The 27,522-nt window shown below is 46.1% G+C and overlaps 1 protein-coding gene across 2 annotated transcripts in view; it reads left to right on the forward strand.

Annotated features, from left to right (window-relative positions):
• The window catches only part of PCSK2 (proprotein convertase subtilisin/kexin type 2), a 240,427-nt gene extending 213,276 nt beyond the window's left edge, over positions 1-27,151 (forward strand). The window contains 5 exon segments of one of the 2 annotated variants that reach the window (NM_174413.3): positions 11,217-11,432; positions 13,372-13,472; positions 20,655-20,882; positions 24,491-25,000; positions 25,052-25,114. In NM_174413.3, the coding sequence (NP_776838.1) occupies positions 11,217-11,432; positions 13,372-13,472; positions 20,655-20,882; positions 24,491-24,977 (1,032 nt within the window). In that variant the 3' untranslated portion in view covers positions 24,978-25,000; positions 25,052-25,114. 2 annotated transcript variants of the gene reach the window in all.
• The last annotated feature ends 371 nt before the right edge of the window (positions 27,152-27,522 follow it).

Here is a 27,522-nt window from a genome sequence, read left to right on the forward strand (position 1 = left end):
ATCCCTGGTTGGGGAACTGAGATCCTGTGGGCCGCATGGGGTGGCCAAATGCATAAATAGATTAAAAAAATTGTTTTTTTAAAAAACAGGAAACAGAGGATAAGAGAACTTTTCAGGAATGTACCATTTGCCACAAACCACACCACTCCCAATCATATGATACCTTCTTCTCACATGCACATCACCTACGTGGCTCCTTAGGGATTTAAGTCAGTGTTTCCTAAATTTGCTCAGTAAACACTTTAGGGAGGAAGTAAGGACCAGGCATGAAGGAAGAGAGGGAAGCCATTCCCCCTTTATTTCCCGTCTTTCCTCTTTATAGTCTACGTGCTGAATTTCCAGTAAAGACATTCTTCACATTACATATGAGAGTAGGCGACAGACAGAGATCCCTGAATTATGATAGCCAGGAACTGACTTCTCAGTTCAGGGTAACTCAGACGCGGACCCTGAGACAACAGCTGAGTTCAGGTGGTTACTTTGGGAGGTGAATGGGACACCAGGAGTGAGCGGGGAGGTGTAACCGGGAAGAAAGGGGCCAATAAGGGATTTGTCTTCCAGTCAGCTACCATTGAAGCTGGGACTCAGCTTGGATTAACTGGAGCTTAATCCCATGGGAGAACTGGGAAACTTTGCATAACACACGCTAAAGCTAGCAGCATGGTAGCTGGCAGAAAAGTCAGTGGTTGAGGAGGTTCCCAAGTGGCACCTTCAGCCCAGAGGCAGGTGTGCAAGGCAGCCTTCAGCCTCTTGGGAGAAATCCCTTACACGAAGACATGCCTGCACTGACATCTGCTGACGCCCAGCGTACCAAAAGCCATAAGGTCGAAGGAATATGGGCAGCAACCACTACCATCTACCACAATCTCCAGACTGCAGCTTGGGCAAAGCCTAGTTGAGCTTGGAGTCATCTTTCTCTGGGTGATAAAGGACCAACAAGGTAATGCATTTGTCGGTTAGAAAAGGATGTAGCCCTTGCAGAGAGACTGATGGAGAACAAAGGCCTGTGGATACAGAGCACAGCATGTGACATCACTCTGACAACCAGAAGAGGAATTCAGAGACCACTGGAGGCTCTTGAATGTGACAACTGACTCATGAACTTCTTTTCACATCTTAAGGAAATGTACCCAGGGCAACCTTGGCCCATGTTTGGCTCTGATGACTATACCCCAACCTCTTATTAATCACACCTCAGGGTTGCTATCAGAGGGAACACCTTAGGAATATTTAAAGATGAAGCAACAGAAAATGTCTGAGGCCCAGATGAGACAAAGCATTGATTGTTTATTTCCTGAGCATGGCAGGGAGGGTTGCAAAGAGCACGGACACAGGTCCCAGATCTTGGAACTGAATTGTACATGGGGTCACTTGCAAGACCCTGGCTTGAAAGGCACCCTCCAGGAAGCGGGGGTGGGGTGCGGGCAGGCTTCCCAGGGAGACAGTGATTAATCAGGATGAGCAAGGATAAGCCTGGTGACCCTGCTGAAATTTAATCAGAGCAGCGGGTGGACATGGTGATGCAAGTGCCGGGCCTCTGGCCACAGTGATGCCTCGTGCCAAGGAGCTCTCAGGACTCCTCCCCAAGCTCTGATTAAGGCTCTGAAATGAAGGTTTCAGACAGAGGTTTTCAACTGAGTGGCAGCTGCTGCTGTGTGGAATGCTTATCACAGTTACAATCCCTCCTTTCATTTCTGAGAAGGAGAAACAGGAGCAAAAGCTGGTGGATTTCTAGTGGCCTTTCCTAAGTACCAGCCAGCCTCAGGCGGAGTGGTCAACCACCCTGGTTGCTCAACGCTTTCCGGATTTTAGCACTGAGAGCCCACTTCCTGGGGACTCTCCAGCTCTGGACAAACCAAGGCGGCTACCACTCCCCTTAAATAAGCCTTCTTGATGGTGGTGATTATCTGCACCCAGGGAGAAACCCAACTACCTGCTTCACAGATTGATGTGAATGTCAGCCTTCGACAGCCCCCATGACATCAGAAAGGCTCGTCACAGTGTGTCTGGATCTTGTTAGAAAGAGACAGGATGGTATAGGAGCCTGACCTCCAAGGTGGATGTACAGCAGGAGAAGCCATATTTAAAGGCAACCGCAGGTGCAGTGAAACACAGGCTCGAGTGATGGATATAAGCAGAGGCTACAGTGCCATCCTCGTTTGGCTTTCTTGGGACTCAGACACCCCACCCACTCCTGCTGAGCTCCGAGGAACCCATGGGGCACCATGCAGATGCTGGGATCCGGTGGTCTGGCTGCACCTGCCCGGGTGTGGCTTCCTACCCATCACCAGCTGGCCTCTCCCAGTGCTGCTTGTACTTGGGACCTGCTAGCACTGTGGGGGCGGTCCCAGGCCCCGTGCACACAGCCCAGATCATGGGGGAAGGTTTTCAGGGGTCTCCAGGGGCTGGGGGTGCTCCTCATCAGCTCAGCCCTGGTTGGCCTTTCTCCCACTCCTTCCCCGACTCCCATCTTGTACTCACGTGTGCTTCCTGAGGTCACCCCCAAGTCCTGGTCTCAGCAGCTGATTTTGAAGCCACATAAATTGGAACCAACCACTTCTCCCTGTAGATATGGCCCCGCTGTTCTCCAGAAGTTAACCACACTCCCAGGAGGGGACCACTCATCCATCATCCTCATTTAAAGCACTGTGTGACTTCACCCCACACTCCCAACACTCCACGTACAGAAAGGAAGGAATAAAGAATGAAAACATAGAACAGCTACACGGAAATATAATTCAGTCCCTGATATTGTGCCAGAGAGGGACTTTCTAAACATACAAGAGAACATATTTACCCCCAATAAAGAGTAATAAATATTACTCATAAAACCTTTCAAAATTTCTGCAAGTCTGGTTATTGTCAAAGCTGATCAATAGATACATGGGGATTCATTATACTAGGTACTCTAATTTTTGTGAAGCTTAATGTTTTTCAAATTAAAAGGTTTTTATTCACACTAAAAAGAAAAAAAAAGCAATTCAGTAGGTGGTTAAGTTGTCAAGAGTTAGAATATACATCTAGGGAAAAGTGAGAATAGGAACTGTGCTAATATTATACAAATGGCTACTTATGGCTCAGGATAAAATTTTCAGAGACTGCATTATACAAAGTGGTTTTTTTTTGGTGGGGGGAGGTGTTTTTGTGCAGCATGCAGGATCCTAGTTCCCCAACCAGGGATGGAACCCTCACCCCCAACATTGGACGCACAGAGTCCTAACCACTGGATTGCCAGGGAAGTCCCCAGAGAGTTTTTTAAATGCCGTATGTTTTTTAATGTTACATCTATATAAACTGAGTGGAACTGAACACGACCAACTGTATCAGTCAGGAGAGGCTCTCTCATCCTGCAATAACAAACAGCCCCAAAAGTTCAGAGATTTGAAAGCACAAAGATTTTTACTCAATCAGTGACTCATCCACCACAGTCAGTAGAAGGCTTTGCTCACCACAGTCTCCTGGAGGTCAGAGCTGACATCTGAAACATTGCTGCTTACTGTGCAGAGGGAAGGAAGAGCTCTGTGGGTCTGGCATTGACCAGTAAATGGTTCAGAATGTCTTACAGGATCCCATCCAACCACAAGGGGATGCTGTCATGGGCCCAGACAGCAGGCAGCTAGAAATACTTGGCAATCAATTCAAAAGCACAATAATGTGCCCAGAAAATCTGCTCGGTGACCCAAGATGTAATCAGTGATCTTGTGAGGAAACACACAAGTGTCAAAGGTATTTATGAGTAGTTTGAATATAATTCTTCCATGAACTGTGAGTACAAAAAAGCAGTACTTGTAAATCAATACATTTTTTATGTTATTTAAATATAGGTGTGAAAAAATAGACTAAAGTCATTAAAAGGAACATTTTCTGCAAGTCAAAATGTAGGCAAAATACAAAAGAAAAGAGTATATCTACATATGTATATAAAGACATATGCAATATTTGATGACAAAAATTTGGTTAAGTTCTTTAATATAGGAAGAGCTCTAACAAATCAATAAAAAAAAGATATGAAAGAAAAGATATGCATAGGACATATCTTTGGAGACATGGTGCTTTGCTAAGGTATTTATAAAGAATACAAATGAGCAGCAAATATAGAGAAAGAAAAACTCAACTGATAGTGGGGAAAAAAACACAAAAACCTCAAAACAGTGAGTTTTGTTTTTGTTCACTCAGTTGGCAAAACTATTTTTTTAATGATTCTAAATCTTGACCCAGATGAGCTGAATACTGAGTTCTTGTGCAGTACTGGTGAAAATATAGATTATTATTAAGCCTTATAAAACCAATAATATGGCACCATGGGTCAAAAAGCTTCAAACATTTGTTCCTTTTCACCCTACATTCCCTATTTTAAAGACTCTGCTTGAGGAAATAAATAGAAATACAAAGACATATATAGAATCATGTTCATGTCAGCACTTTAAAACCTAGAAACAGCCTTCTAAGAACATCTAAGAAAAAGAGTAAATAAACTATGGAATGGCTATCTAAGAAGACGAATAAAAACTTATGGTATAGAAGAGTATTTAATTATGTGAGGAAATATTAATGTAATGGTAAGTGAGAAATACATTTTAAGCAGGGCCACAGAGATAGATGGATTTTATGATCCCATTTTCATTCTTAAACCTGTTCTTATGCTTTGCATATATATATAACTGGCAGGAATCCACCAAATATTACCAGTGATTTTATATTCATGGAAGATTACATAAGATTTTTATTTTCTTCTTCACAGTCTAGATCCCAGTCATTCTACAAAGAACATGATTTTCATAATACAAATACAATGACTTTTTAAAGTATATCTATGTTCTATTAAGATGTCAAGGTGACTGGAAAATAAAAATTAGTGTAATTAAGTGTCTGGGAAAAGGCAAACTGTATCAGGCTGGCTTCATCAGTATCTGCAAGCAGATACCATCACTGGGCCAGGGCCTGGCGGGGGTGGGGGCGGGGGTGGTGGGGGGAGGCGTTGGGGAGGGTAGGCATTCCTCCAGGTCACTAGGCATTGCGTAGGATGAAGGGACCAACTCACTTCAGCCTCAAGCTTCTCAGAGCAGGATTTCCACCTCCTGGCACAGGTGATATGCTGAGAGTACACTGAGCCAATGTACCAGCCTTGAGCTGGAAATTTACATTAGCCAATGGTAAGCAATTTGTGCCATTATTTTTTTTTATAATAATAAATTTTTATTTTTTTTATTTTTTTAAAAAAATGATTTATTTTAATTGGAGGCTAATTACTTTACAATATTTTATTGGATATTTTTATATTAAAAGTGAAAGGTTGTTGCTGAGCCATGAAAGACGCTGGGATTCTTAGCCTCTGGAGGAGGGGAATTCAAGCCGGGGCCAGTGACAAGGCTTGATCCCTCAGAGCTTTTGTGTAATAGAATTTTATTAAAGTATAAGAGATAAAGTTTCTGACATAGACATCAGAAGGGGGCAGAAAGAGTATTCCCCTGCTAGTCTTTAGCCAGATGTTTTATAGCTACTGGGCTTCCCTTGTGGCTCAGCTGGTAAAGAATCTGCCTGCGATGCCGGAGACCTGGGTTTGATCCCTCAGTTGGGAAGATCCCCTGGAGAACGGAAAGGCTGTCCACGCCAGTATTCTGGCCTGGAAAATTCCATGGACTATATAGTCCTTGGGATTGCAAACAGTCGGACATGACTGAGCAACTTTCACTTTCTATATAGCTAATAACAGTCCGCTAATTAGAGAAAGGGAATGTCTCAAAACTCAGAGACTGGAACCAGGCCCTTCACCCACAACATGCATTTTGAGATAACACTGGCACAAGGTGAGTCATCCCAGGCCATAAAACTATTGACATGACTCTTAAAGAAAGGCAGGTTCCAAGTAGATATATAGTTTCATTAACATAGATTAGGAGAACAATGTACGAGTAAAACAAACTGGTTTGTCGAGCCCTTATCGGTTCTGAGTCTTAAGCGGAACCAACTTGAAAAAAGACAGAGTCTAGGGTAAATACATAGCTCATTCAGTTCAGTTCACTTCAGTTGCTCAGTCGTGTCCGACACTTTGCAACCCCATGAACCACAGCATGCCAGGCCTCCCTGTCCATCACCAACTCCCAGAGTTCACTCAAACCCATGTCCATTGAGTCGGTGATGCCATCCAGCCATCTCATCCTCTGTCGTCCCCTTCTCCTCCTGCCCTCAATCTTTCCCAGCATCAGGGTCTTTTCCAATGAGTCAACTCTTCACATGAGGTGGCCAAAGTATTGGAGTTTCAGCTTCAACATCAGTCCTTCCGATGAACACCCAGGGCTGATCTCCTTTAGGATGGACTGGTTGGATCTCCTTGCAGTCCAAGGGACTCTCAAGAGTCTTCTCCACCACCACAGTTCAAAAGCATCAATTCTGCACTCAGCTTTCTCTATAGTCCAACTCTCACATCCATACATGACCACTAGAAAAACCATAGCCTTGACTAGATGGACCTTTGTTGGCAAAGAAATGTCTCTGCTTTTTAATATGCTGTCTAAGTTGATCATAACTTTCCTTCCAAGGAGTAAGCGTCTTTTAATTTCATGGCTGCAATCACCATCTGCAGTGATTTTGGAGCCCCAAAAAATAAAGTCTGACACTGTTTCCCCATCTATTTCCCATGAAGTGGTGGGACCAGATGCCATGATCTTCATTTTCTGAATGTTGAGCTTTAAGCCAACTTTTTCACTCTCCACTTTCACTTTCATCAAGAGGTTTTTTAGTTCCTCTTCACTTTCTGCCATAAGGGTGGTATCATCTGCATATCTGAGGTTATTGGTATTTCTCTCAGCAATCTTGATTCCAGCTTGTGCTTCATCCAGCCCAGAGTTTCTCATGATGTACTCTGCATGTAAGTTAAATAAGCAGGGTGACAATGTACAGCCTTGACGTACTCCTTTTCCCATTTGGAACCAGTCTGTTGTTCCTTGTCCAGTTCTAACTGTTGCTTCCTGACCTGCATATAGGTTTCTCAAGAGGCAGATCAGGTGGTCTGGGATTCCCATCTCTTTCAGAATTTTCTACAGTTTATTATGATCCACACAGTCAAAGGCTTTGGCATAGTCAATAAAGCAGAAATGTTTTTCTGGAACTCTCTTGCTTTTTCGATGATCCAGCAGATGTTGGCAATTTGATCTCTGGTTCCTCTGCCTTTTCTAAAACCAGCTTGAACATCTGGAAGTTCATGGTTCACATAGTGCTGAAGCCTGGCTTGGAGAATTTTGAGCATTACTTTGCTAGCTTGTGAGATGAGTGCAATTGTGCAGTAGTTTGAGCATTCTTTGGCATTGCCTTTCTTTGGGATTGGAATGAAAACTGACCTTTTCCAGTCCTGTGGCCACTGCTGAGTTTTCCAAATTTGCTGGCATATTGAGTGCAGCACTTTCACAGCATCATCTTTCAGGATTTGAAATAGCTCAACTGGAATTCCATCACCGCCACTAGCTTTGTTCGTAGTGACGCTTTCTAAGGCCCACTTGACTTCACGTTCCAGGATGTCTGGCTCTAGGTCAGTGATCACACCATCGTGATTATCTGGGTCGTGAAGATCTTTAAAACCCATTAGTTAGCTCAAGGTTTGAGGAAAGTTAAGTTCAGGTGGAACCAGGTGTCATCATGGCAACAAAGAATTTTAAGAGAAACCTTTTAATTTTGTATAGAGAAGGGAAAAAAAATCTGACACTACTAGTTTGTTTCCTCCTGCCGCTTAAGAGAGATAAAAAATGTCTGACACTTGCAGCCTATTTCCTCTGGTTGGAGACCCTTAGCCTTCCTTCCTGTTACTCTCTCAAAAGCACACTACAGAATCCATATGAACTTTTAAGAAACTTGGGATCTGTGAAAGGCTGCTTTAGGTTATGCTCTTAAAATCACTGCCTTTGCCAGTAGGTTAGAGCAAAGACTCAGCCTCTTCTCTATTGACACTTAGTCCCCCTCATTCTTAGTTGTAGCTGGTGGGGGCAGGGGGAGAGGCAGAGGGCTGTCCTCTGCGTTAAATGTTTAGCATCCTTGGTCTCCACCCACTAGATGCTGGTAGTGAGCACCAAAATGCCTCCAACTGTGCCAAATCCCCCCTGGGATACAAAATCACCCCTGGTTGAGAACATCCGTGGTTAAATACCCTCAATAGTGCCTCGGTGACAAATTCTCACTTAGTGAAATCTTTTAAGAGAGATTAATCCTGCTAACCTGCAAAGACTAATACAAAGAGAGAATTCAAAGTGGAGTTGCACCACATATTAAATTTCATCTAAATGCACTTGCCTTTAAAAAATGAGGGGGAAAAAAAAGAGCAGAGGGGTAGGAGAGGCAGAGAAGATAATTCCAGCCTAAACCAGATAAACATGGAGGCAGGTAGACAGCCAGTCTGCTCCAAGCACGTGCTGCAGAGTAAGGGCGGGAGACCCCAGCAGGCAGCCCACCCTGAGCAGTGCAGGCTCCTAGACCATCTCCTCCCTAATCTCTGGGTGACCCCCACACCCCAATTGGGGTTTAGTAAGTAGTAAGTAGGGGCTTCCCTGGTAGCTCAGTGCTTAAAGCGTCTGCCTGCAATGCGGGAGACCCAGGTTCAATCCCTGGGCTGGGAAGATCCCCTGGAGAAGGAAATGGCAACCCACTCCAATATTCTTGCCTGAAGAATCCCATGGACGGAAGAGCCTAGTACTTACTCCCTGGATAAAATTACCTGTAGTGAACTGCCCAGCATGGCAGAATCTGCCTGATTAAGTCCCAAACGACACAGTGCATCTGTAGGGACCAAGTTAAATTTGTAAGTTAACTTGGGGAAAATTAACAACCCTGTGATGCTATCTTTCTCTCCACTGGTCATATTTTCATCTGCATCCCTCCCCAGAATTTCAAAGTCCTACTTAGCTCTTTTGTTTGTTTGTTGTGTTTCTTATGTATTTTGTCTTCCGTGTGGCTGGTACGAACGGTACTGCCACGCAGGACGGCTGTAAGGATGCAGTGAATGACAATGTAAGGTATTCAGAGAGGTCCCTGCTTCACACTAAGTGCCCTAGAAGTGTATGCTGTGATTATCATCCTAATTTCTCCCTTGTACCCTCCAACTGATTATTTGAATGTGAGTCACAGTTGCTCTGTTTCAGTTTCATCCCAGCTGTGGTTCAAGTGAAGCTGGGGGACAGAACTGGATCTTGGGGTATTGTTTTAACAGGACAGTATGGTGTGCCAGTAACAGACTCATCCCACAGTCAGCTCTCAGCCCTCTTATAGATGCCCCTTCCCCACTCAACTGCTCCCAGAACTAGGGTCTTCTCTTTAGTGGCCCATCTTGCCCAGAAGTCAGGGACTATTTGCTACTGATACCCAATAATTAGAAGCAAGAATATAATTATTATCGCCCTCGTAAACACACACACACAAACAGCTTAGGAAAATGAAGTTTAAAATTCCTAGCAATCAAAATATTCCTGTGGGTTAAGTCTTACAGTCCAAAACAAAACTAATGTTTGCTGCTGACTCTTCAGAAACATGGTGATACTGCTCTCTGTGTATCAGGGAGCAAAGCCAGATAACACACTTCCCCAAAACTCGGTAAGTAACAACCACTTAACTCTGATCATGGGTCTACAGGCCAGCTGGGTTGCTCTGCCAACCTGGGCCATCCTTGGCGAATCTCAGGTGGCCTCACTCATGCATCTGTGGTCAGCTGGAGGGTGAGCCACAGACCGCCTGGTCTAGGGTGGCCTCCCACGTGGGGTCACTGTTAGCTGTGGCAGTGAACCTGACCACACTATCTGTCATCAGCCACACGCTAACTCAGGTTGGTTCCCATGGTCTCTGAGGGAAAGCGGACATGGGTTGGGCTCCTTGAGACTCATGCTTAGAATCGACCCAGCACCACTGCCCACCACATCCTGTTTGCTGAAGCAAGACAGGAAGCCAATCCAGACTCAAGGGTGGGAAACAGGCCCCTCCTCTTGGTGGGCAGGGCTACAAACTCTAATATAAAGGGGTCATGAACACAGAGAAACCTGACAGGTTAGAGTCACAACCAGTCTCCCGACATCAAGGTGAGAATGCTTTTAGCATTGGTTTCCTTTTAGCAAAGGTTGCCTGTCTCACTAGCAGCCCACCTGCGGGCTGGTTCAGGGGAAGGTTCCCCAGTGGGTAGCCTCAATCACTGATGCTGATTCATGTCTGTTTCACTTTCCAAGGGCAGCATCCTCGACACTGAGCCCAAATCTGAGCCTGCTTTAGAGGGCTGCACCCTCTCGCACCCTCTCAGTTGTAAGGATGCTACGGTTCCTTCTGTGTCTTGGTTTCTGCGGGCAGTTGCCTGCTTGGATGGAGTTTTCCAGGACAGATTTACCAAGACACTGAGGACACTTCTCAGCCAGTGGCTAAATCAATCTTTGTTGATGTATCGACTCAGCCAGTCACAGGCTAATTAACTCCAAGTCCTCTTAGAAGCAATCAAAATGTCACTTCTCATTGTCAGGAGGCAGGAGACCTTGGAGGTAATTCAGACATCTCCTTTCCTCTGACGTGTGTGCGTGCTCAGTTGCTAAGACTGTCTGACTCTTTGCGACCCTATGGACTGTAGCCCTACAGGCTCCTCTGTCCATGGGATTCTCCAGGCAAGAATACTGGAGTGGATTGCCATGCCCTCCAGGGGATCTTCCCAACCCAGAGATCGGTATCATATACATATATATATAAAATCTGTAAGTGTGTATTATAATACTCACAATATCTATATATATATGTAAACATGTAAAATATACATAATACCTATAAAATGGAAGCTATATATAAATATCTTTTACATCTTACATAGCTAAGTATAAATTTACAGGTTCATTTGCATTTTTGCTAAAAAATGCCTGAAAGAATATGTAAGAATTACATGCAGAGGGATTTGTTTTTTTCATTTTCCTTTCCATATACTTTGACTTTTTACCATGAGGATTATCAATGTTTAAAAAGCAGTCCATTTGTCAGTTTTAAGGAGATTCTTCCAGTCCTTCCCACCTTGTTATTCCCAGATTAAATGTAAATTGAGATGACTTTATATTGAATCCTTCCTGAAAAGAAAAATTCTCAGGGTGCCTGTCCAGAAGCACAGTGGTTTTCAAGGACAGATAGAAACCAAGCCAGTCCTTAGGTTCAACTGCTTAAGAGGCCAGGCGGACCCCGCTGCAGCCCGCACATCCCTCTCTGTCCCCCACCCCCAGGGCCGCGGGGGCAAAGGCAGCATCTACGTGTGGGCCTCGGGCGACGGCGGCAGCTACGATGACTGCAACTGCGACGGCTATGCATCGAGCATGTGGACCATCTCCATCAACTCGGCCATCAACGACGGCAGGACCGCGCTCTACGACGAGAGCTGCTCCTCCACGCTGGCCTCCACCTTCAGTAATGGGCGCAAGCGGAACCCCGAGGCCGGCGTGGTGAGTGAGGGCCGGGGGTGCACGAGGACATTAGTAACATCATACGCAGACACGGTGACGTCATGGAAGGAGGGCCTGCCTTCAAAGAGTCAGCCCCTGTTCCGAGGGGAGATGCACCCCTCTTCTGGGCTGATGATGTTTGTTATCAAGGTCGAGGCCTCACGAAAAACAAGAGCGCCATGACCTCCTTCCCACTCATGGTCCATAGATTTTCCTGTTTATTGTTCTGGCTTACAAATAATGATGAACTCTAGTTTACCAAGATGTTGCCCCAGCATATTGCTTATAAGGTGACTAATATTAAGAACTGGAGCATCACACCTGCACCCCATCTGAGCCAAGAACATATCCATTTATTAGTGTAATTTAGAAATGGCATCCATGGATGGATTTTTCCCGGTCCCTAGACCTCCCCCAAAGTGGGCACATGTGTGTTTTTGCAAAGGAAGAGTAGTGTGTTTCATAATATTTTAAACCGGGTCCTCAGTTGAGAAAACCAAAAGGTTAAGAATCATAGACATTTATTGCACTCTTCTGAGCAACTCTGCCTTCCTGGGCCCTAGGTTTAACAGTGAATTTTCCAAGTCCGCTAGGCATACAGCCTTTTCTCAGTCCTCCAAGCTAGGAATTTAGTGGGTGACTCAGTAGTCAGGCTGGGCTACATTCTGCCTGGCCACCACCTCCTCCAGGGTTGGCAAAAAGGCAGGAACAAGAATGCAGTCATCAGTACCAGCTAGCCCTTCAGTCCCAAGGTCCTGCCTGGGCTCCACCCGACCAGCTCTCACATGAGCTGGCAGAAGTCCCTTCCCTGCAGGAGACCCAGACCTTAGCCTGGCTCCCCCATGAACCCCCCTAATTTCTCCCATGAGTCTGCTCAGCTCCCCTTAGTCTTGGGGAGGATGGAAAATGTGTCAGCTCCTCCCAAGTGGAAAGAGGCTTCATTTTCTCATCTTCTGAGCTGTATGAGCAGAAAGGGACGAGCAAGTGTGGCCCCAGTCTTGTTCTGCTTGTAAGCCTTCTCCCAAACACCCCCCAGAAGCTCCCCTCCCTGGCTCAAGGGCCTTCCAGTGGTATCACTCTGTCCTCAACCCCTGTCTGTGACGCTACTCCAGCTGGGGAGGAGCACTGAATTCTCTTTGAATATAGTCACTTTCCCCAGGAGATGACTTTAAACTGCCCGGATGCTTTGTCCCCCAAAATAATAGACCCACTCAAGGAGCCTACAGACAAACAAGATAAATGAGTCTTCTCATGGTTTATAAACTATCTTAATGAAAACCCTGTCTCTCACAAACATTGAAGATGAGGACTTTCTCTGTAAAATCCTTTAAAACTCAGCTGATCAACCTCCCCACTTGGGGTAATCACTGATGTAGCAGTTGTCTTGTTCACTGTGTTCCAGAATCTCTTGGTGGATTGTAGATGTAGAGAACGTAACATTTTCTCTTTAATGGCTGTCCCTCTAGGCAAACTTTAGCTGAACTTGTTTCATTTTTCCTCTTTAGGAATGCCACCCTTTTTTCCTGAAGGGAAAATAATTTGTTGATGAAGTGGCCCTGCGCTTTCTGAGCCAATCTCATTTTAACAAACCCCACCATTGCATTGAGTATGGTGGTGGTATTGGCTTGTCACTTTAAATATCTCTTTATTAGAATAGCTGCAAAGTTGACTCTCTAAACAGTTGACTTGCTTGTATCTTATGGACACTGTAACTATAACTGATTGTGTTTCCCTTTTTGCATAGGCTACTAGGAAGCTCAGATAAAAATGTGTGGCAAAATAAATACATGAGTGCTAAGCTTATTCTTGCCTTCATCTAAATCATCTTCAGAACAAGGCAGACTTTAAGTAAAAGAAACAGAAGATCTTCTGCTCTGTGTTGTTTTGAGTTTAAAGCAATGGGGCTTCTTTACTCATTCCTCACTCTCTTCCCCTCCAGGCAACCACAGATTTATATGGCAACTGCACCCTGAGGCATTCTGGGACATCCGCGGCTGCTCCCGAAGCAGCCGGAGTGTTCGCACTGGCTTTAGAGGCTAAGTATGTTTCCAGCTTGGGACCAAGGGCCAACTCTTCAGGGTGAACTAACACAAGTCTCCCAACCCAAAACCTCCAGTGTCCATGGAGGCAAAAGTGGGTGGGAGAGTCAGTAAAAAGTCAGGGCCAATGAACTCTGCTGGGTGTTGCTAATGATACACACACACACACACACACACACACACACACCCCCACAAAACTACATCCCTAGAGAGCACAAGAGTCCAACACCCAATCACACATGGGGTCACAGAGGTATTTTCTTTCATCTGTGGATTTCATGGCTGTTTCACTCTAATAATACTCCCAATCAGGTAAATGAAAGATCATTGCCAAGCTGGTTATCTAGCAAGGTTTTCAGAACATGTCATGGAAACAAGATGCTCTTGCTCCAAATTTGTTAACTGATATGGTGAACTCACTTTAATACTGAGACAATGTGGGCAAAGTCACACAATGTAGTCCAAGAAATGGGCTTTGCTACTACCTTCCAGCTACCGGTGAGAGACCCCCACCCTCTCTGTTCTCACCATCCCACGGAGAAGCCACACATCACTGCTGCTGGACCCACCTTGGATTTGAGCACCAGCAGAGGTCCCTGCCCACCTGCTCCCCTGTCTTAGTGCAAACCAGAGACTTGCCTTTGGTTTGAGCAATGATTTGTGGCTTCAGGCAACATCCATGTGGTGTAAGTGCACATGCCCACTGTGCAAGGAATTATCCGAGAACACAGAACCAGAAACTTGTAAGAAGTTGGATTCTGGCTCCTGGGGAAGGGAAGTTGAGTTCCCATCCCTGTCAGCTGTTGCTAGGCAACCAGAGCTTCTAGCATCAATCTTCAGGCAGCCTACTTGACTCTCCAGCGATTCAGTGCATTTTCTGACTTGCAAAGGAGGTAAGAGCTGATTCCTAGAATAGGAAAGGACTTCAAAAGATTATCTAGTCCAACCCCTATGCCTTCAAGCAGAAAAAGGCATCGTTATCCTCCTTTTACAAATTGGGCCCCAGATTGGGGATGACTTCTGTCTTTGGGCCAAGCCAAACTTTGATTCTGTTAACAAAACTCAGGTGGAAAATTTAAGAAAGAAGAAACGGACACTCTCTTCCTATTAAGTACCAAGACAAAAAAAACCTTACATATTATGTGCATTTCCTAAAAATGAAACTCTTCTTCTCAGGGCCTGTCAGGTCCTAAAGTCTGAGTTGGTCTCGCTCACTCTGATTGGGAGCAGACAAGCAGAGGGAGGCTGGTCCTGCCACAGAGTCTCACAGAGGACAGGGAATAAGGAGTTTCTTGTCTCCCCTTAAATCGAAGAGGAAAGAACTCACCTTAAAGTCTCCCTGGATTCTGACAAGCAAAAAAGTCACTTGCTCAGGCATATATGCCAACAGCTTAGCCTACTAGTCTTCTCTGTCCATGGGATTCTCCAGGCAAGAATACTGGAGTGAGTTGCCATGCCCTCCTCCTCCAGGGGATCTTCCCAACCTAGGGATCAAACCCACGTCTCTTATGTCTCCTGCATTGGCAGCAGAGTTCTTTACCACTGAGCTACCTAAGAATCCTATATGCCAACAAAGTGACACCTAGATCCATCAAAGTGCTTGAGCAGGCTTCTGGAACTTTCAACAGATTTGTGGGCTCTGCAACAATTATTCCTCATTCTTTACCATGCTTGCAGCTTTCCTTACAGAAAAGAATGCAGTCACTGCTTAGGCATACTTCATTTTGGAGCAGTGGTCATCAACTGAGCACTCTCTTGCCATAAACAGCGGTGGGGGGGAAACAATACCAGGTAGTAGGTGGTTCAAACCCATCTAGGAAGCCAGTCCTCAGATTTCTCAGGACACCAGCCACCTGGGTTGGAAACCCTGAGATTAGAGTTTGGTGCGATTCATTAAGAATGGGCTCCCAGCAGAGACCATTGGGAAAGAGAGGAAGTAGGTTAGAGATGGAAAAGGATCTGAGCAAGGATGCTTTTCCAAAGGTTCTGGCCTCAGCCTGACTCCAGGAGGAGTTCTGGAATGTAAATCTTGCCTCAGAGTTTATTCCAAATCAAGGCAAGGGAGTGGGCTGCATAAGCCCTTCCTAGGGTGGTAAAGCCCAAGACTTTTCAGTGGGCAAAAGGGCTCTAATATTCATTGGAAGAATGAAGCTGAAGCTCCAATACTTTGGCCACCTGATGTGAAGAGCTGACTCATTGAAAAATATCCTGATGCTGGAAAAGATTGAGGGCAGGAGGAGAAGGGGTCAACAGAGAATGAGATGGTTGGATGGAATCACGGACTCAATGGACAAGAGTTTGAGCAAACTCCCGGAGATGGTGAAGGATAGGGAAGCTTGACATGCTGCAGTCCATGGAGTTGCAAAGAGTCAGAAACTGCTGAGCGATTGAACAACAACAAAGCCAGGAGTTAAAACCTCTGATCAGCATGAAATAGCCCCGGGAGAGAGCCCAGAGGAAGGAGGCCAGAAGGCTCTCTTTGTGAACACTTCCTGCAGCTCACCTCTCTTTGTGTTCAGACGAGGCACGTGGGAGTCCTTGGGGACATATGTGGCAGCAGTCAGGGCTGTTTCCTGCTCAGAGGGCCAACGGGAAAGCTTTTCCAAAACAACCTGAATTCAGTAAACAAATTATCCTGTCTAAAACATCTGCCCATCAGGACCATGAAAGAGGGAGAAGGACCATCTCTGTGGCTCCAGGGGACAAAGGGAACCCAGTCCTCTGTCCTGACCAGTCATCACCTTGTTGTTAATCTCATAAAATGCTTTTCTGCCAAATGCTTGAAAATACCTTCTTGATTCCCCAGAGATCATTGCTCACATTTCCCAGGGAGTCCAATATTAGTTTTACAGGATATCTCTAGTGGGGGTTAGGTGGCACTATTGGTAAACAACCCGCCTGCCAATGCAGGAGATGTAAGAGATGCAGGTTCGATCCCGGGGTCAGGAAGATCCCCTAGAGAAGGTAACGGCAACCCAATCCAGTATTCTTGCCTGGAGAATCCCTTGGATAGAGGAGTCTGGAGGGCTGTAGTCTACAGGGTTGCAAAGAGTTGGACAAAACTGAAGTGACTTAGCACACACACACACAGCTATCTTCCCATATGTGGGGTTCTCTCCATGACTCCAGACTTACTGTGGGGTTCTGAGGGGATCATAAGGAGGCAAACTTATGGCCCAGGAGAACCATCCATAGTAAAGCAGCCCATATTCTGGGCTAGGGCAGTGTTTCCAAAAGTGACCTTCCAAGGAATGATTTTGTCATGTAAGCCCCATCAAAGTATAATAAACACAGAGACAAGTGCACACATGTTAGGGAAAGCTCAAAGACTTCTTATAAAGTTAGCACATCCATGTAGTATTGGTGTTAGTCACTCAGACGTGTCTGACTCTTTGAGACCCAATGGACTGTAGCCCACCAGGCTCCTCTGTCCACGGGATTCTCCAGGCAAGAATACTAGAGTGGGTAGCCATTTCCTTCTCCAGGGAATCTTCTCCACCCAGGGATCAAACCCATATCTCCTGTATTGCAGGTGGATTCTTTACCATCTGAGCCACCAGGGAAGCCTTACACATCCATGTAAGCAGCACCCAAATCAGGAAACAGACAATCACCTAAGTATCAGTATGAGCATTTTGGTTCAACATTATGTCTGAGAGATTCCTCCATACTGCTGTTGAATATTACTTCCTTCCAGTCCCAGACATCTTAATTCCTTCTCTGGGTGATGTTTCTGAAGATCAGCTTAAGCACCTCTGCCTTCATATCTGTTCCTCAGATAAAGTTCTGATGTTCTAACATGTGGTTCTCTCCTGCCTCAGTCCCTGGCTCTCCCTCCCTGAAACTCGGGGCTCCTGACCTCCTGTACTTTTTAAAGTTTATCACCTGAGTAATGCTTGCGTTCTCCCACCTCTGGATCCTTCAAGCCTTTGGCAGATGTATGGACAGGTCCATGGAAGCAACAACTCTGGGTCCTGTCTGACGCCATCGTTGTGTTCATGCTGTCCACACGTGCAGCCGAGGCTGTGAACCACCATCTCAGACCCGTGTTCTCAAACCCCGTGTACAGAAGCATCACCTGGGCACTGTCCTAAGTGTGCATCCTCAGGCCTGCAGCCTCCAGGAGGTCCGATGCCGGAGACCTGAGGTTGAGACCAGGAATCCGTGTTTGTCACAGGTTCCCACATGGTTCCAGAGCTGGTCCACGTTCTGTGAGATGCTCTCCTTGGGATAACTCTGGGACCCCATTGTTGGCTCCCTCGGCATGACAGGGAGGGAGCTCAGCTCCCCCCTTTTTAAATATTGAGCTGTCTGTCTATCTGCCCCCCAGACTATAGGCTCTGAGACCTTTCCACAGCCTGCTCATAACCAGTGCAGAGCCTGGACATGATACACACTCAACAGATGCTCATAGAATCACTTCACTGTGCAGTGCTTTTCCGTAGGTCTGTCTTACTTTTCCAACTCTTATATAAACTATTTAAAAGCGTGACCTATTCCTTGCCTATAACACTGAACACAGTGACTTCCATACTGCAGGTGGTCTGTATGTCTATTTTGTATTAGTTAATAAGTGTCACCTACAACCCTTGAGCTGCCGTAGTAGGATTAAAGCTTGAAGCAGGTTGTGAGATCCCTGTTTTACACAATGGGGCTTCCCTGGTGGCTCAGACAGTAAATAATCTGCCTGCAATGCAGGAGACCCGGGTTCGATCCCTGGGTCAGGAAGATCCCCCTGAAGAAGGGAATACCAGCCCATTCCAGTATTCTTGCCTGGAGAATTCCATGGACAGAGGGGCCTGGCAAGCTACAGTCCATGGGGTCCCAAAGAGTTGGACACAACTAAACTACTGACACTAACACACTGTCTTCTGTCAGGTCTTCCAGGTGGTGCTAGTGATAAAGAGCCCACCTGCCAATGCAGGAAACACAAGAGACGTGAGTTTGATCCCTGGGTTGGGAAGATCCCCTGGAGAAGGGCATGGCAACCCACTCCAGTATTCTTGCCTGGAGAATCCCATGGAGAGGAGCCTGGGGTCACGAAGAGTCAGACACGACTCAAACAACTTAGCATATATGCACATCTTCTGTCAATTCAGAAGTTGCTCAGAATGTAAAAATAGGAGGGACTCAGTGTTACTTTTCAGGCATAGGCAAATGGTGGTTCAACCAGTGTCACAAATTCTGACACTGGAGTATGGGCCTTGCTCTGATTTAGTTTAGAAATGAGAACATCCTTGTTCTAACACATTCTTTCTCTCTCATGTGCCCCATGAGAGTAAATCCATGCAGAAAGGTCTAATGGGGTCCCTCAGGAAGCATATCACATTATTGTGGCAGAACCCCTTGCAAAGGTGAGAGCTACTCCACCTGCCAGCCAGCCCTCTGATTACCCTGAAGTTAGCAGTTTATCAACACATTTAGGTTATCAACACTATTTGGGTTTATCAACACTTTGGGGTTAAATGAATTCAGAATCCTGTTCCACCAAAGCACTGAGCTTTCAGCCACAATCAACATCAGGGAATTTCACGCTGTTCACCTAGTCCACGTGTCCAGGGGACCGTATGTCCAAAATAAATATGTTCTTAAATTTCTCAAATAAGCATTGACTTTCCTTGAAACTTTCTCCTTAAAACCTGAAAGTCTACATTTCAAGAGTGTATGAATCACAAGTGTCTTCTGACTCTGACTCAAAGTTTCGAACCAATGAAACCTACCCATGATGAGATTTTATCAAATGAGTGATGTTCTTTGAATCATTTGATTCTGAGGAGAACTGTAGTACAAGGTTTTTCCAACATTGTTGACCATGACTCTTAGTGAGAAATACATTTTGCATTCCAACCCAACACATCACACACATACACACACACACACACTTTCCCCAATTACAGTCACACTGTCATTCTCTTTTGTTCTCTTCCACTCATGACAGCTTCATTCATAAAGAACCTGGTTCTCAACCTCAGTTGTCTCCTGGAATGCCCCAAGAAGTGTTAACAATTTCCCAAGCCTGAGTCCCCCTCCCAGAAATTCTTATTTACTTAGTCTAAGATGTGGCTGGAGCGGTTTGGTCTTAAATGTCCCACAAATGATTTTACTGTGCAACCCAGATACACAGCCCATGCAGTCAGTCTACCTTCTGGCCCACAAACAGGTCATGGCTGACATTTTGAAAAACACAGACAGTGAGTAATAGTAGACACTAATTTCCAAAGACACTTCTGCAAGCCAACTTGTTTATTTGCTGAATGACGAGTGTGCCGAGGAGGGCCATCCTAGGCCTTGGGGAGACAGATATTGTGGCTGTTGTCTCTGCTCTTGAAGAACTGGCAGCCCATGTTCCCAAATGGAATGCTTGCAAGTAGCCAACACTCAGGTCCAAAAACAAAGATCAGCTAGCACCCAGAAGCCCCTTGTGTCCCTTCCAAACACCACCTGTGCAAGACCCACCATTAATCTGACTTCTGACAGCACACATTCGTTGCGCCTCTTTCTCTTCTTTAAGTGACTGTAATCGTATAGTTTGTTCTCCTCTGTGTCTGACTTCTTTGGGTCGGCATTCTCTTCATCCCCGTTATTCTGAGTAGCTATAGTTCATTCTCACTGCAGTGCAGTGTTCCATGTCCAATAAATATGTCTCATTTGGCTTATTCACTTTACTGTGGATGGGCATTTGGGGGCTTCATAGTTTGGGCGTATGGACATTTCCAGTACATGTATGTCTGGTGAATATATACACACGTTTCTGTTGGCTACACACCTAGAGATGGAACTTCTGGGCCACAGCTTAAACATGTGGGCAACATTAAAAGATAGAGTCAAACTGTTTTCCAAAGTATTTGCAATAATTTACACTCTCATCTGCAAAATACTCAGTTGTCCCTCATCTTTGTCAACACTTGGTACTATCAACCTTTTTCATTTTAGCCATCCCGGTATGTGTCCGCTTTTGCATTTGAAATATATTTAATTAGGAAAGGCAAGACTTTTAACTGATGTACAGCTATACCTATATTATAAATAATGCGTGGATAATCCTCCCTTGACTTGGGGGTTCATAGATGTTCCAAAATCTTACTGGAGGTCTACGTGCTATCTTAGTCATTGTGTCCCTTTTTTCTTCTCTTCACGCCTGTCCCATGCCCTTGTCCTTGAATTCCCTGCCTCCGGTCCACAGCCTGGGTCTGACCTGGAGAGACATGCAGCATCTGACTGTGCTCACCTCCAAGCGGAACCAGCTTCACGACGAGGTCCATCAGTGGCGGAGGAATGGGGTCGGCCTGGAGTTTAATCACCTCTTTGGCTACGGAGTCCTAGACGCAGGTGCCATGGTGAAGATGGCCAAGGACTGGAAGACGGTGCCCGAGAGGTTCCACTGCGTGGGCGGCTCCGTGCAGAACCCAGAGTAAGTGGGGGCAGCAAGCTCTGCCGCTACTCGTGGAAAATACCCTAAAGACACTAGCACCGTGCTGGCGACCGTGTCAGATGCCCTCTTTCTGTCCTCCCAAGATGCACTGGGTTTGATTCGGGGACAGCCAGCTTCCAGGCAGAGCTGTAGCATTGGGCAGTTTCAGAGTATCCAGTCTCCAGAGTCCTAGGGCCTGGAACTTCCATTCCTTATTGCCAAGAGGGAGAGATTTACAAAGAGGGACTTTGCTAAGGGGGAGCCCTTCAGCATCTGTGCCTTTGTAGGCTCTGGGCCACAGCAGGTGGGGGCCGTGGGCAGTGTGACGAGAGCAGGATGTAGTCAGCTGCGTCTTGGCTTACGTTCCCAATTAGCAGAAAGGTGGTACAACCGCAGTATTGAGGAGAATGAGCACTGGGGCGCCGCTTAGTCATGGTTTGTGTTGACATCAGACCTTGTTCTCCACTATGGTCCCGGACAGGAAGACTGGGTTTCTGTTGATCCTCATGCTCTGTGCTTTTGCGGGGAGCGGGGTGGGAAATGGAGAGCGTATGCCAGGATGAATGACGGTCTCCCTCCCAGGTCCAAGTGCACTGAGCACTCTGTCCTAATTCAGATACTTTCTGGAATTTGGAGCCAGAGGCAACACTGGAAATAGGCCATCTGATGCCCTCATGTTAGTTAAGGAATCTGAGGCCCTGAAGTGTGACCATCCCAGAGACTCACAACCAGCTGGGAGCTTACCCAGTGTTAGCAGCATTATATATATATTTTTTAATCTGGAAAAGTCTTTTATTATGTTTCAGCTGTTCAGGTTAAATTCATGTCACTATATATATAGATGTTCTTGCCTATATGGTTCTTACAGGGTTTTATACAAATTCATCAAGAATTTACCTTTCCCAAGTGATCTGTTGAGACAGTTTTATTCTCAGCAAAATACACATGTACACATATACTATGACAGCAATTTTAAACTTTAAAATATATAGAAATTTCTTAGGGAAAAAAAAGGGGGACTTCTCTGGTCATCCAGTGGTTAGAACTTGGCGCTTCTGCTTCAGGGAACCCAGTTTTGATCCCTGGTTGGGGAATTAAGATCCCACAAGCCACCCAGTGTGCCCAAATAATAGAAAAAGAAAGTATATAGAAATGTGCTGGTTTGTGTGGTAAAATACATCTCTCAAGGCCCCACTCCTCAGAGGTTCTGATTTCTGAGATTTTAGATAAGGTCCAGAAGACTGAATTTTGTGGGTGGTCTCAGAAGCATTATTTTAATGAAAGGAAACTTGAGAGCTCTTTTTTATAAAATTTATTTAATTGGAGAATATATCCTGTACAATGTTGTGTGGGTTTCTGCCATACAACAAGGCAAGTCAGTCATGAAAAGTGGAAGTGTTAGTCGCTCAGTCATGTCAGACTCTTTGAGACCCCATGGACTATAGACCACCAGGCTCCTCTGTCCATGGGGATTCTCCAGGCAAGAATACTGGAGTGGGTTGCCATTCCCTTCACCAAGGAATCAAACCCACAGTTCCTGCACTGCAGGCAGGTTCTTTACCATCTGAGCCACCAGGGAAGCCCCAAGTCAGTCATAACTATATGTGTATATCCCCTCCCTTGAGAGCACTTTCAGCATGAATTCAGTTGGGTTTCCCGAGGACAGGAGCCTAGCCTGTCCCATTTGCTGGTGTGTCCTCAGGGCCTAGAACAGCGCCTGGAATTTAGCAGTCATGGGATCAATATTTATGGAATGAATGACTATTCAGCCAGCTTCACCTGGGCACAAGGAAGGCATCTAAACAGTGGTGATAGGCAATAGGGCGGTCAGACCAGCCAGGGAAATTTGGGGTGGGGGAGGTCAGGCCTTGTTGGAAGGGCTCTGGTCTCCTGGGTGCCCTCTGCCCCCTCACCCACCTCTTTCCACCTGAACTTGATCTCAGGTGCTGATGAGCAAGGTCTGGGGCAGATGCCATGCTGGAAGAACTCAGAGGCTGGGCAGCGAGGTTCCAGGGGCAGCACCCAGACCAGCTGGGCCTCTGGCAGAAGCAGCCCTCACTGTCAGGAATCAAGCTTCTCTGGGGCCAGCCACAGGGCTCCATGACCCCGCCGGCAGCGGCCAAGTCTATGCGGGGCTGCTCGGAAACGGGCTGGGAGCCGCTGAGTGGCGACTGTCGGGTTTATGAGTCTCCTCAGTGCTCATCTTCCCAGAGAAGCGGTCAACTCGAAAAGCAGTTTTCTAAAGAGACTTGATCAGGAGAATCCATGAAGGATGCTTGCCTAAAATAAAAGGGAAAAACAGATCTGGCTGTGAGGCACCTGCACTGGACCATCCAAGCCAGTGAGCAGAGGCACCTGGCCCACCACCCCTGCCCCGACAGCGCGTTCCCCGAGCATCCTGTCTGGCTCAGCCCCCACCCTCCCCCGCCCACTCAGCTTCTTGAGCAAAGTGTTAGTTGCTCAGTGGTGTGGGACTCTTTGCAACCCAATGGACTGTAGCCCACCAGGTTCCTCTGTCCATGGGGATTCTCCAGACAAGAATGCTGGAGTGGGTTGCCATTCCCTTTTCCAAAGGATCTTTCCCACCCAGGGATTGAACCCGGGTCTCCCGCATTGCAGGCAGATTCTTTATTATCTGAACCACCAGGGAAGCCCCTGAAGGTCATGACAAACTCTGAATTTTAAGTGAATTTGGAAATCAACGTTAACACTTGACCTGAATAGCAGAAGCAGCTCAATAGAGAGTGGAGGGTATGCTCAACTGCATACCGGTCAGGTGTGGCTGTGACCAGTCACTTCTGAGCTGCAGTCACATTGTTATGCTAGTCATAGCAATCACTTTAGCAATAATTTCTCTTTATCAAAGTACTTAGTGCTGTAAAAGAAAGAGTTCTGAGCTCCCGTCTCACTCTCAGTTGCCCTGGTGGGACTTAGGTGCTGACAGTCGTTTTTGTTTTTGTTTTCTTTGAGAGATGATCTCAGGAGACACAGGTGAGGAGGAGGGGATGTAGACAGGGAAAAAGAGCAACCAGTAGAGAGGACACTGAGGATGCACTGACTGGCACCTCGCTGCCCTGGGTAACTAGGCTCAACCCCACTGGGGACACTGAGTTGTCCCCACCAGCAGTGAGGAAAGTAGGCTATATTGACTCACCTCCTCCTGTCAATCATTGGTTAGGGTTTTCCCTTCCGGATCAAATCCCTGACATTTTGCCGTCAGAGCCCACAGGGGCCTAGGCTGCAAGAGAACCCAGCAGAGACCTGGGAGAAGTGGGAAGAGGATCAACTGCATTGGCTGCATCCTACATCCAAACAGATCAGAGACTGCAGGTGACTTTCTCAGGGTCACACAGCTGGTATAATAATTAACCCCAGAGTCCCTGCTCTCCCCACTCCCCAGAGGGGCCTTCAAAACCCTTAGGAATCCCCAGTCAGTCCAGTGATCAAGACTCCGACTTCCAATGCAGGGGGCGTGGGTTCAATCCTTGGTGGGGGAACTAAGGTCCCACATACCCCAGGATGCAGCCAAAATTTCTTTTAAAAACAACAAAAAACCCTGGGATAGTGTCCCCACCCCTCACTGTGTCTCCTCGCCACTCTGCCCTCAGGAAAATTCCGACCACTGGCAAGCTGGTGCTAACGCTCACGACCGACGCATGCGAGGGGAAGGAAAACTTCGTCCGCTACCTGGAGCATGTCCAAGCGGTTGTCACGGTCAACGCAACCAGGAGAGGGGACCTGAACATCAACATGACGTCCCCCATGGGCACCAAGTCCATCCTGCTGAGCCGGCGCCCCCGGGACGACGACGCCAAGGTGGGCTTCGACAAGTGGCCTTTCATGACCACCCATACTTGGGGGGAGGACGCCAGGGGCACCTGGATCCTGGAGCTGGGCTTCGTGGGGAGTGCGCCCCAGAAGGGGGTGCTGAAGGAGTGGACGCTGATGCTGCACGGCACGCAGAGTGCCCCCTACATTGACCAGGTGGTGCGGGATTACCAGTCCAAGCTGGCCATGTCCAAGAAGGAGGAGCTGGAGGAAGAGCTGGACGAGGCCGTGCAGAGAAGCCTGAAGAGCATCCTTGGCAAGGACTAGCACCTGCCCCCCCTCCCCCATCCCCACCGCCCCCTCCAGGAACCTAGCAGTGACCCTCCCCCTACACCAGCGATGCCCACGTCTAGATCTGAAGCTTCGCTCACTGTTAGTGATTCTTTTCATTCCCATGGAAGCAACCTTTTCTATTCTGTGCCCCAAATACAATGCTCCCACCCATACCTCTGTCCTGTTTGTGACTTCAAGGTCTTCATTTCTATCCTTCAGATAGGTGATATCGTGCCAACCAACCCAGGACAGCTCTCCCCCTCCATTTCTTTCATAGAAGAGAAGAGAAAGCATTTAAATAAGCCAGCCCTGGGGACTCCAAGGACGTTTTATTCACGAGCTCAAGGGAGGACCCGTTATGTAAAAGGAGGAGCCAGGTTTATGAGAGGTGAGCTCTGAGTCTCTTAAAGCCCAGATGCTGTAAATCCTTTGGGGAAAGATGTTTTGACTTTTAGCAAGATTTTCCAGGGATGTAAATGAAGGTGGCGCGAATCGAAAGGTCCCCTAGTTACCAGATGGGGAGGAGAGAGTCCAAAAGCATGAACGCAGGAAATCTTACCACCACGGTCAGCACTGTAGCTTGTCTGGCTCGCCAGTGTAGTAGGCGTAAGAGCTCAGAGGCCTGGCTGCCTTTTCATCAGCCTCTGCTCTGAGTTATGGTAAACTCTGGGAGATGCCCCCTTCACTCTCCGTGTGCCTAGTCTTTCTCCAGCCCCAGTTTTCTGGGGCTCCTCCCATAGTTATGCCAAAAAAAAAAAAGGAAGGCAGGATGGAGACACATCTAGGAAAGAGTAGCTTAGTAGTTCTTAGCACAGGGATGTTCCTTTCTGTTGCTGCTCTGGGGCTTCTTAATCTGATGAAGGGGAGAGAAGGTGAGCATTTTCTAGAGCTTTCCACACACGATTGGAGGAAAACAGCTTCTACAGTTGATGAGTTGGGGAAATGGCCTCTGTTCTGGAAGAGGTGTGTGAAGGCAAGGGGTCAGGTTTGGAGAGGTGGGCAGCCACTTCACAGGAACCCCCATTTGTATGGAGCTCCTTCCCACTGAAGGGGGAAAAGCCAGCTCATCTCCCTGTAACTTGAGACCCGAAGGAGGCAGAAGCCCTTCGCACAGAAACCACTACAGTCAGCTACAGTTGTGGCAGCCAAGCAGTCCAGGAGGGGCTTTAACCTGCAACCCAAAGGTAACATGCCCCCTTCCCCCAGTCACCCCCAGAGACAGCATCTCATCACCAAGTAGAAAGGCTTTCTGAGAGGCTGTCACTTTGTTCTCCTACCCAGGGAATAGCTCACCAGTTCCCCCCCAACCCCCCAGAACTGATGTGTTGGTTTGATTTGATTCCCAAGAACTGATCCACCCCTTCTGGCTACATTTCTCCCTTTCCATGGGAGTAGCCTGGAGTTCCTCATCTCTAAGTTGGCAACACAGAGCAGGAGGGCCCTTCCTTGAAGGTGGGAAAGCCTGGAAAACCCAGGTTCTTTCTCTTTTCTCCCATGTTGGCATGGATTTCTACCTTCTCTAACACCATATGATCTTCTCTATAGAATGCTTTATGATGTGATAATATTTATGATTTTTAAAAGAAATTTATTACATGTTGCAAAGGTCTTTTTAAACCAGTTTAGACTTAAAGCAAAAATAAATGGAAATCATCAAAATTTCATTTCTCATTAACAGTCTGAAAATAAACCAAAGGACATTAAGTGTGCATGTATGTTTAACTGCACACAGAAATATATATACATATGTAGACTAATACACGTGTGTATATATGTGTATATATCTTTATATACACTTGTATAACTCTATATACACACATATACCTAAAATGTGTGTATGTGTATTTACTGAAGAAACAGATACCACATTCATTTCTAAAAGCATATTCAGAGGATATCAAAATGATTCTGGCTGAAGAAAAAGGCCAGTGGAAATTCAGGTGAAATGTTCATGAATTCCCATTACTTCACCTCTGTAATTTTGCACCTTTCTGTATAAACTTTAAGTATCTTATATAGCAGCACAGATACAAAATAGTTGTCCATATTTTCACAGTTGTGGTGTAATTTATGAAATTAGAGAGTAACTTATCAGCTTCTTAATAGAAATGGCAAGTTTTGATATGAGTATACAGTACATAAAATATATATAGTGCTATTTAAAAATATTTGGTCTCTATTTCATTTTTTGCATCAGTATTAACACTAAAATATGTTCAGCTAGTGAGGTTTTTATGATATCCTGATTCTAATGCAAGAGATAGTTATTTATAGTCATTTATTTTAAAAAAGAAAATAAGTGAATAATAATCACGTTCATATTGTTATTCCCTGTGACAACATTTTATAAGTAAACTTAAAAATACATGATGTAAATTAGGAGATTCAACAATAAAACATTACCTTCCAGAAATTATGTGGGATGTGATATGTATTACATAAAAACACTTCCATCCATTCTGGGAGAGAAAATTAAAAGTTGCCAGAGAAAGAGCTAGAAAGCTTGCTTTCATAAATATGCATGAAAGATTTAAAATTA

The sequence above is a fragment of the Bos taurus genome, chromosome 13 (assembly GCF_002263795.3).
Source record: "Bos taurus isolate L1 Dominette 01449 registration number 42190680 breed Hereford chromosome 13, ARS-UCD2.0, whole genome shotgun sequence".
Classification (NCBI taxonomy): Eukaryota; Metazoa; Chordata; class Mammalia; order Artiodactyla; family Bovidae; genus Bos; species Bos taurus.